Genomic DNA, 11,484 nt, shown 5'->3' with positions numbered 1-11,484 from the left:
AACTCATAAATCTAATTCAATACGAAATCGTGGTGATGGGTGAGGGGTTATTTTTTTTATTTTTTTTTTTGTTCAGTAACTTTAAAGTAATGTGTGTTTGCCATTTACGACTAAGAATTAAATAAATGCCGGATTGGTGGGTAGAATTTCTTTCCTAGAAAATTTTATCACTGCATGATCAATGCTTAATTTTCAAAATCTAATATCCAGAATGCATTAAAAAATTGCTTCTTGTACTGTAGGTTAAAAAAATTTTGAGTTGGAACTTTTTTTTCCCAGTCGGTTGGGAAAGGGCTACCTCATCGAGGTTCATAGAAACTAAAAGATTTGGCCTGACAATATCTAAGACTTTTTATTAAAACTTTTTATCTTGATCTGACTACTTTGGCTATACTTGAAGCGTTAAAACTGTGTGTTTTTTTTTTATTAGTTTATGATTTCATGTGCATGAATCAGAAGAATACTTCTTGTACTGCTTATAATTAAATAAATGTATATAGAAAAGAACATCTTTTTTTTGGGGGGGGGGGGGGGGGGAGTTGTCTACCCTTAAAGAAACTCTTTTGTCAACGTAAGTTTCACGACTTCCGGTGAAAATAAACATGGCGGAGACGAAGCCTCTTTCTTTTGGCTTTTCAAAGAAAGTTGAGAGAAAAGACCTTAGTAAATCAGTGGCGGCAGAAAATGAAAAGAAAGAAGACGATTCAATTGACTATGTAACTTCAGTTGATAACAAAACCATAAAAGGGTTAGTCTTGAATCAGTTTTCAGACGGTTTTTCCTACTCACTGCTGTAGAGTAAATCGTAATCGGCATTTTTGTTATCGTATTTACCTTGGAGTGAAAAAAGAAAAGCATATTCTTATATTGAAGTATTTCGTCAAAAAAGCCCTAACTCATTAATCAACAGAAGTGTCAGATTCGCTGGTAGTTTAGAAAATTGTGCAGATTTCTGAGTTTGCCTCGACAAATTTACAAAACTTTGGGTACACCATGTATATATATGTGTTTATACAATGAGACCTTTATTATTTAAAAATTTTGACTATCAACATACCACAGACACCTGAATTTTTATCAATAAGTCGCTAAATTAGCCAAATATTGAAAAATTCTACCCCCTCTATATAATATATTCTACGGTGCGACCGTTGGGGCGAGCACAGTTATTTAGAATCAAAAACATTTACACAGCTTTGACTTGCACTGCCTATCCTCAGCTAGTTCATTAAAAAAGAAGAAAAGAATTATTAAAAAAAAATCACTTCCCAGGCATCGGGATCGAGATTCCGAACTTTTCGGAAGTTTCCGACAAAATCGGCAATACCTGAGCTTTTATGTGACAAAAGTATGATGTCAAATAAGAAGTCTTGTTGACTTAGAACGCAAACGATAGTTTTGTGGCATGGAGATTGCATTAAATTGTTGTTTGTAATTTTTTTCAAGTAAGTTGTTGCTATGTTTTAGCCACCATGTTGCCATGCACCGCAAAGGATTATTGGGAATTTAGAATTTTTTCACGTGGACTCATAAAAATTTCTTGGAACAATGTGCAGATTTCAACCTGAATTTCCTCCGTTCGTACACTTTAGTCTATTGAGCTTGCTACACGAGCGGCGCTTCACGCCGCCTCGCTGCGCTCGCTATAAATACACAAGTTTGCAACGCCATATTGACCCCCTGCTCGATTCATTTGTGGCAGTCAGCCGGGTTCGATCCCCGGTGGCCAGATAGCTCAGTTGGTAGAGCACCTGACAGAAGTTTCAGGGGGTCGGGGTTTGAATCCCTGTCTGGTCCGCTGCATTTTCTCCTCTCCCATTACATTTGGTGCTGTGCCATGCCCTGGAATTCACAGGTGAAAGGCCTGCCAGGGATGAGCCTGGGTTGGGATCTTTGGAGGGCCAAAGACCATTCAGGAGGGAGGAATGTGGCGGTCAGCTGGGTTCGATGGCTGTTGGCCAGATAGCTCAGTTGGTAGAGCACCTGACTGGAGTTTCAGGGGGCCCGGGTTCGAATCCTGGTCTGGTCCACTGCATTTTCTCCTCTCCCGTTACACAGGCTTCAATTTAACACATAAATCAAGTATGCCTACCGGTTTGCATGTAGCATTGGGTTCGAATATGATATTTCTCACCATACATTTCTTCCTAAAGTTTAAATCCAACGTGTGTTTAATGCTATCTACTAAAATTAATGCAAACTTTAAATTTTGTCCGAACGATCGCCATCAGCTGACGTCAAGGAAATTTAATCTCCACACCAAATGCTCTTGTACATAAATGATTCAAATATATGTTAAATAAAATCAAGGATAACAAACAAGATAATCTTTCGGGTTCTCTATTTTTTCCAATTTTTGTTAGTCAATGAAATAACTTTATAATTGCCGTATTAAAAGTATTAAAAAATTTTTGTGCCTGTGTACATACATACCGTAAAGTAATTCCACAGAGAAAAATACTTCTATGGAATATTCTTCACACTTCTTAGTAGTATAGTACAGAATTCAAGAGGACTCAGGCTGTTTAGCTGCATATGGCCACGACACAGGAGTTCAAATTTTATCAATAAAGACTTTAAGTTAGTAGAAATCACTCAGTTGATTGAGCCATGAGCTATGTGTTAACATTGCAAACAGGAATCCAACAAATTTTTGGAGAAATGGACCTTTAGATCTTACCAACTGCTTATTTCAGCTAGTCAGCATTTATATCAAACTTTTTTCAACTGAAATAAGATTTAAAACCCTAATCGAATGCTGTCAATACCTTTTTTCTTTGATTTTACGTAAACATTTAACAATCTTTTTACCACATGTACCAAGAAGGTATTGTATGATGATGCATTCACTGCGAACCTTGAAGAAAGTGGGTATGCAAGAAGGATAAGAAAGCTAAAATTTAAGTGGAGTAATATTGTTATACCCCCCGCTTGAAAAGCGTGGGGGTTTCTAGTAATTGGGACATTTGTACGTCCTTTTTATGTCCATCCGTCTTTTATGGTTTTGGCCATTTGGGGTATCCATCTCTGCAACTCCTCTCATACCACTGAATGAAATTTGAAGAGACTTTCAAGAATCTTTACTACATATTGTCATTGTGCATCTCCTATTTTTCTTTTTGATCAGACAGATATTTTGTGTTTCCCATAGCTATACTTGGACACTGCCATTTATATATTCATATTGGAGGGGTGGGTATCATTTAGTGACCTCAATGGTTACGATACTTCTAGTTTGATTTCAATTTTTGTTGGACTAAATAAGCTTTGATTAAAAGCAAACTGGTCAATTTCTCCCTGGACTCATTGCATTCCTGTTGGTTCTAATTGATTTTATAGATAGAATCGTGAACTCCTGTAGTCACAGGGACAACATGTTGTACATGACTTAATTGAAATTACAAAAACTTTTTAAAACAAATTTTAGCAAAGCTAGTGGTGTTAACATTTTTAAAGTCTGAGGAAAATACTGATTTATTTATGTTTTCTGATTTCGTTTTATCTTATTCTGTTTCAGATCAAAGCCAGAGAAAGAGAAGAAGGAGTATGTGATCCCTCTGATTCAGAAGAATGACTGGAGGTCAGGATTGAAGTCCGATAAACAGAGAGACGAGGCGGAGGATGAGGCCGTCAGAGAAATTATAGAGGGTAACTTATTATCATTTGTACATTCACCAAATATTGTGGTCTGCCTACTTTTAGCTAAATCTCAAAAACAAAGAAAAAAAATTGTTGAAATCATAATGGTTATATTTTTTCCTATTTGATTTTCAATAAGAATGAAATAATTAAAATGATACTAATCTTTTTCCACTAGATGCTCTGTATTTACATTACGAATTTAATTTCAGTATGTAATGCTGACTATAACATTAACAAGGTGATGTGGTCTACTTTTAGATGCTGCCAGAAGGAATGAGGCTTGGAAGGAACAGGGAAAGGTAGACAACTCTGACCTAGCCATTCCTTTGCTAATGCAGAATAAAGTTCCAGAGGGATTTGAAACAGATGAGAAACTAGACGTTTCGCTAAGACCCGATGAAGTAAGTTAATAAAACCTAGAATAGAATATTATACAATTTATTAAAATACATAATGTACAGGATGTAGTTATGAAAATCAACCGTATTATTAATCTTCATATATTTTTTTTAACCTAAATTTATCTGAGAAGTTTTTTTTTTTTTTGCTAACGAATAGAACTTTTTTTTGTACATATAATTTATACATGTTTTGAAAGTGCTTAGAAGACCTTTTGATTTTGTTTACAGCCAGAGGAGGCAGATTATGAGGAGATTCCAATAGAAAACTTTGGTGTGGCCATGTTAAAAGGAATGGGGTGGAAAGAAGGAGAGGGCATTGGAAAAAATAAAAAGTAAGTCATTATCTTTTCAGAAATAAAAGTATAATGACAGTATAAATGATTCACTGTTTTAACTCGTCCATCTGTTAAGCTTTCTTTGTTTAAATTTTGTAATTGATAAAATGTATAAAGATTCACGTCTCTGCAAGTTTGACCTACATTTAAAGAGGGATTGGGTAGGGATAGGCAAATATTGTTGCAAAATACAAATAATTTGCTATTTATTGCTTTGCATGGTAAAAATATTCAATAGTCTGTATGACTTACCTTGTCAGAAGTTTCTAAGAACATAGTGAAACCAACCAAGTAGGAAGTAAGAACTCAGAATTGCTTGATCTTACCATAAGCATTTAACACATGATGTCATTATGATATGCTCCTATTTATTTTTTCTTCATCCTTTCAAATGAAAAAGAAAATGGAATCAATGTAATATTTCTGACAATTTCAATAATTATTATTGTAGGAATTTTACACCTGTCATTGCGACACTTCGCCCCAAGGGTCTGGGGTTGGGGGCTGATATCTCGGAGTCCAAACAAGCCAAGTGGAACGGGGAGGAGAAAGGCAAGGACAAAGACGAGGAGATCCTCACCGTGAAGAAGGGAGCTTACTGCGTCCTCACCAAGGGAGCTAACAAGGACCTGTATGGAGTGGTAAGATGATATTTACACGCAGGGGGAATAAGGAAGCATACAAAATTTTCTACCTTGGCTATATCAGTGCTGCATTATGACGTCATAGTAGGCAAGATGACGTCAAGTTTAGAAATCAGGTTTTCGTAATATTGGTACTTAGCTATGTAATTTAACTCTAGAAAATGATTAGAAAGGTGTAAACATTAACAAAAATAAAATGTTTTTATTTTGTTATGCTGTAACAGTCATTATGATTGAAATCTACCACCGATGACGTCATATGTGTACTTCAAGTAACTTGGGAATTGATCATGTCGTGTAAAGAGAATTTGGCTAAGACGTCATGTTCAAAGATACATAAAATGGAGTTTAAAAGAAAATATCGGAAATATTGTGTTAAATTCATATGGAGGTCAATTAATTAAACAGGTATGCTAATTTATTTTCATCGATTATATTCTCTTTTGAAGACAGTCAGCTATATTACGTATCTCGGTCGGCCTATCGTCCGTCATTCTTGACCAAAAATTGCAACAGAACAACAATAAGCTGGATATTTTAAAACATACGATTTGTACAGATTGAAAGTTTGCATTTTGACAAACTTGGAAAGTGCTGCTAGAATCCCGAGTTAAGCATGGTTGTACGAAAAATCTCGATTCATATATATAAAATTCAAAACAAAGGGTAAGGTTTCGTGCGAATGTGTGGAATAAATATTTTACAGACAAGATAGTGGGATTCTAGCAGCACTTTTTAGACAAAATAGATGTTTTTCAGCTATATTGCATACTCAAAGAAATTATCAAACTCCGGGGTATTGTTGTTCTGTTAGCCTTTTTATTAAGGAAAATTTTGCTATTAATAGAAGTCACGTGATGCCGTGGCGGTGATGCACGTCTTTGCGTTAGACACGCTTTTGTCTGTATGCAAAAGTAAATGACAGTTTACGTTTATCAGTGGCTTTGGTAATTTATTAAACTAAATTTTCTTCAAAAAGTCTAAATTTCCCGAGAAATTACTTATATGCTTCCTTAACATACCCGCGCAACCACTGAATCTTTAAAGTTGTTTGAAATGCTGACTTTATAATGTTTTTGGACTTCTAAGAAGGTATTTTTTGTGTTTTTCTTTTCTGCAAGATTTAACATTTAAACAACTTTGTGAAATTGTACAAATATGCTAGGCTAATGTTGTAAATTCAGAAAATGTAAACAAAATCTTGTATACTGTATTACTATTGATATACGGTACTTTGATTCAGATAACTTTTTTACTTGATTTAAAGATTGTCCTTTGAGTCTAATGATTAAAATTAAAGAATTTTATGTGACATGTTTTGTAGATTGAGGTTATGGATTAGTATTAATGTCGTGTGAGTCTACTGATTAAGATTTTATATTTTGATGCGATTGTTTTTTAGATTGAGGGCCTGGATGAGGATAATGCCCGCGTGATGGTCAAGCTGACCCTGTCTGGTAACATCGTCACCCAGAGTCAGTACGGTATCAGGCTGGTCAGGAAGAAAGAGTACGAAAAGTACTCCAAGTACCTTAGTAAGTACTATATATAACAAGTACCTCAGTAAAATCATCACCCGGAGTCACTACGACATCAGGCTGGTCAGGAAAAAAGAGTACGAAAAGTACTCCAAGTACCTCAGTATTTATATAACAAGTACCTGAAAAGTAAATAGAATACATGTATTTGACAATCTTTGAAAGTTTAATCTCTTGACCTAATGTAGTACGTGTACATACATCTACTTTTGATTCCCTCCTTTGAAGAAGGGAGGGCATGTTGCTTTGCTGCTGTCGGCTGGTCCACCAACAGTTTCCATCCATTGTCTTCGCAGAAGTTGCACATACTGAAAAGAAATTTGGTATACAAGAATATCTTAAACTTATCTTCCTATCAAAAGAATATTTAGGTTAGGTTCTGTTTTGGATTAGATTGAGCAATTTTTGACAGAGTTATGCCCCTTGGACTTATAAAAATTTCAATAAGTTGCGGTTTCTGTTCATTTTCTTCACATGTATGTCCAAGTAGGGGGGGGGGGGTGTAAGTGTTTCACAAACATCTCTTGTTTCAAGTGTAATAAGGAACTATCAATTATTTTTCCAAAGTTTCTAGTGAATTAAAAAAAATCAAAGTACTGAAAGTACTCATGGGAGTTGAACATTGTTATCTGAAAGATCTCACAGGAAGTACAGGAACATCTTCATGCATTCAGATTCAAGTCAGCTAGAACTGATTTGTTAGAGATACAAAACGAAACATTAAAAATGAATTCTATTGCATTTAAATAGCCAAGATCATGGGACTGCTCTTAAATTAGCTGCAGAATTGTAGCTCTCCGAAAAAAAAATTGACAGACCGGAGAGCTATAGTGCTATCCATTGAAAAAACTGTATATTTATTGAGCACGAACAGTTAAGTTTAGTTCTGGATTAATTCTTTCTAATTCTTACCTCAGCAATTTGACCAAACCAAACAAACAACCCCCATCACCAAAAAAAATAATTTTCAAACTCGAAAATACTATTTTTGTTGTTAGGTTTTAAACTTCTTTCAGTACCATTTATTACTAAAACTCAAACACTACCCTTATATTTCTGAAACATTTGAATCAAAATGCCCCCTACTCTCTTTGGAATGTGTACAAGATATTTGGTCCCAAGAAACAAACAAACAAACAAACACTCTTTATATTCGATGTTACCATCACCAGACACTAGATTGTCATTTTTCTTTCTCTGATTAAAACAAGTATTTTCTATTCTCTTTTGGGTATGAATGTTTCTTTTCAGACACAATAATTAATTTTTATAGAACTCCATGCTTATCTATTTTATGAAATGTATCTATCTTTATAACTTAATCATCAAGTTTTGTTATTCCATAATTTTAAATTTCATTTCAAGTAATATCTATATAGAAGTAAGTATGTCTGAATACTTTACATTTTGTTTGTTTTACGTTCGATAATTTTTCAATCATATTGAAACACTTCGCTACATGTAAGTCTACAATTTTTTACCTATACACGGCTCTCAAAACCATTGAGTAGTGAGGAATCATTTTGTGCAAGCACATACTGCAACATGGGATTTCGGTTTATATTGTCTCATCAAAAGAGTTTATCTCCAAATGCATCCCACAGGATTCGAACCTGCGACGTAAGGATCAATTAACACATTACGTTGAATCTCTAGAGCAAACTATTTTAACAATTGCGCCACGCGAGTGAGACTTAAAGTTTGTGATTTTGATTTGATTCAAACGTAATTAAAAATCAGACATATTTTAACGAGCTACTACAAGAAAAAAATAGTTGTAATCATGAGGAACGATCTTTCTCACATATCGATCATTGGGATTATCATACCATTGTGTCTGTGCATACGCATGTATTCATTAATCTTAACTATTTTAATTATTATATAATAAAATCAAATGATACATTTTATAAGGTAATACTGCAATACAAGTACACACACATTTTTCAAGTTCAGATTTGGTGTTGTACACGTGACCAACTGAATGCTGATAAATTCATGAAATTAAGGATGCAAAATTAATGTCATTTTAAACTGTGTGATCGAATGTCAACAAACTTTAATGCTATTATTTTTTCCCTTTACCAACGTAAAAAATGAGTTGCATGTATCTGATCTGACGAAAATTTTCCAGTCTAACAGATCATTTTACTTGTCAGAGCAAATAAATATTTTCCGCAGTGTTTTTTTAAAAAAAGAAACGTTGTTCTGTCTCTTTATTGCTGAAACAAATTGAAAGAAGTTTGGTTAAACCTTAACGTTCTTTGTTTACGTTTCTATATTTAGACAATCGTGTTATTGTCAAACCAGTTAGACCAGTTGTTGCTCCTTGGATGACCTAGCACTTTTTGTAAAGAAGCGTAGTGGAGTCAGCCGAGGATTGCCGAATGATAAATGTCGGAAAACTGGGACTTTTTTTTCATACGGAAATCAAAATTTATGTGTCATTTCTCAAGAAAGATGACAAAAACATGCTATTCAAATTAAGTTTAATAAAATTCTATTTCATTTACTTTCAAATCATTTACGAAAATTAGATTAATTCAGAAAAATGAGATGGACTATTTTTATTGCGGAAGTTTCTTCGAGTTTATATAGACTGGTACGAGTTTGTATTGAATATCACAGGGGAGTAAATTGGGCGACACAGAAACACCACAATGACCGCTATATAATTCATTGTAAAATTACTGCGCTAGGGAGTCTGAACATAGTTCAACTCCCAATTATAGCATCTACCAGGTCTGACTATATATTCATTCACAAGAAATAGTTCAGGCAAAAGCCACATAGGTAACCAATGTATTTTGTGAGAATAATGAAGAATTATCTTTCTTAAGTGTGAGTATTTTTTTTTCTCATTCCAGACAAAGGAAAAGCTGATGAGTACAAAGAAAAAGGAAGTCTAAAGAATCGCTCAAGGAAACGGTCCAGGTCAAGGTCACGAGAAAGATCTCACAAAAAGTCACACAGACATAGGTCAAGGTCAAAAGACAGGTCACACAGAGAACGGTCAAGGTCAAAGGAAAGGTCACACAGACATGAGAAGGGTGACAGAAGGAAAGAGAACAGAGACAGATCTCGTGAGAGGGAGGAGAGGAATGGAGAGAGGAGACTACAGGAGGAGGAGAAATCTCAGCGGGAGGACAGGAGGACTCGAGATTATGAGGACAAGAGGGCTCACGATTATGAGGACAGGTAAGGAAATCTGTAGGGTTTCAGGAATTTTTACTCCGTATCATTTAGACTTTATATTGCTAGTATGAGAGATATATCTCATATTGCAATTATAATACATGTAAGTTGTCTCTGTTATGAAATTTTGTATTGCGAACAAGTTCATGTATTTTAATTTTTTTTTTAATTTCATTGAGAATTGTCTGTTGGTAATTCAAATTTTGTATTATTACAAAAAATGTTGTTTTAATTTTAATTTGTTTTCACAGGGAGAAGCAAGTTTCCAGTTCACAGTCATTTTCAGAAATCTGGGTGCGTCCACAAATCAGGGTCCGAATTATTGACAAGAATTATAAGAAAGGAAACTATTTTAAAAGCAAGGTACATTTTTCGAACACTTTATATTTTATTCTGATATTTTTTAAATAAAGAAAGCCATAATCAATTGTAGGAAGTTGGAACATGTATGAACAAGTTTCTATGGAATGTAAAACAACTTTAATGAAAATCTTGATATGAAACTGGTTTTTTAAGTCTATTAAAAATCAGATGCATTATTTTTTTTTATAGGTGACAGTGTTAGATGTGCCAGGCCCAGAAAACTGTATATGTAAAACAGAAGATGGAAAAGTTTTGGAAGGTTAGTTAATAAAAACAGTGTATAAAAAATATATATGTAATTCAGAAATTTTTACACATATATATTTGCCTTTCTGTTTATACTTATGTGATTGTAAAATATATCCAATTTTAAACCCCAGTATTCCAATACATTCATTATTCAATGTTTCCTTATTAATAAGCTATAAGCCTATAATTTACTAATCATACAGGCAGTTTTTACAAATTTCATTTCTTGTTTTCAGGTCTTTCTCAGCTTCAGTTAGAAACAGTCATTCCTAAATCAGACAGGGCCTTTGTATTGATCGTGTCAGGAAAATCTAGAGGACAGGTAATGATTCACAGTGTTATCTCCCTTAAAATGTGATGTGTTTGATTTAAATTCTTTTTCCTCAAGAGATTTCTTTCTTTAAATATGATTTAAATTCTTTTTCCTCAAGAGATTTCTTTCTTTAAATAAAGATCTAAAACTTCCTGGCTGAATTTCAAAACTGAACAATTACAATTTGTTGAAGTTTAATACTTAATTTGGTTAGTAATGTGTTGAGTTTTGCTCTTAAATGTTTTATTTTCCCTCTTCTTTCAGTTAGGAGAATTAATGTCGAGGAACAAGAAGAAATCTACAGCTGCTGTGCAGTTATTACAAGACCGGGACAGTGTTCTAAACATTAGTTATGATCATATATGTGAATTTGTAGGGGATATTCATGAAGAGTTTGATTACTGATTCTGTCTTATTAAAAAAAATCTTGTCACTCATAATTTTCTTTTATAATAAAATTTTAAACTACAGATCAAGAGATTATTTTTGTTAATTTATGAAAGGAAGAGGCTTTGATTCACAATGCCAGGATTACCTTCAAGAATTGCCATTTTAAGAAAATCATTTTGATGGTTAAAGGTTACCTCTCATACTTTACCGAGAAGTTTTATTTTTGTAAAATAATTTTTTTTTATTGATAAATGCAAAAAATCTGAATGATTAAATGATATATTGTGAACTTTTGATTTAATGGTCAAGGAACAGAACAAAAGGTTCTAATATACATGTGTATAAAAGAATACCATGTAATCATTAGATTTGTGGTGGCTGTTTACTTGCAATTTGATGGCACCTCTTGTCCAC

General features: G+C 33.8%; 1 protein-coding gene across 1 annotated transcript; it reads left to right on the top strand.

Annotated features, from left to right (window-relative positions):
- The first annotated feature begins 585 nt into the window (after positions 1-585).
- On the top strand, positions 586-11,145 carry LOC134276339 (G-patch domain and KOW motifs-containing protein-like). Its single transcript, XM_062758600.1, has 11 exons — positions 586-748; positions 3,518-3,648; positions 3,901-4,043; positions 4,272-4,375; positions 4,830-5,019; positions 6,425-6,557; positions 9,428-9,758; positions 10,007-10,118; positions 10,308-10,377; positions 10,604-10,689; positions 10,945-11,145. Exons 1-11 carry the CDS (start codon positions 603-605, stop codon positions 11,083-11,085), a joined length of 1,587 nt encoding a protein of 528 aa, XP_062614584.1. The 5' UTR covers positions 586-602; the 3' UTR covers positions 11,086-11,145.
- The last annotated feature ends 339 nt before the right edge of the window (positions 11,146-11,484 follow it).

Source organism: Saccostrea cucullata, unplaced genomic scaffold (genome assembly GCF_032062105.1).
Source record: "Saccostrea cucullata isolate Sc308-1 unplaced genomic scaffold, CSIRO_AGI_Scuc_v1 ctg2351, whole genome shotgun sequence".
In the NCBI taxonomy this organism is placed as follows: domain Eukaryota; kingdom Metazoa; phylum Mollusca; class Bivalvia; order Ostreida; family Ostreidae; genus Saccostrea; species Saccostrea cuccullata.
This window is presented reverse-complemented; position numbering and strand designations above follow the sequence as displayed.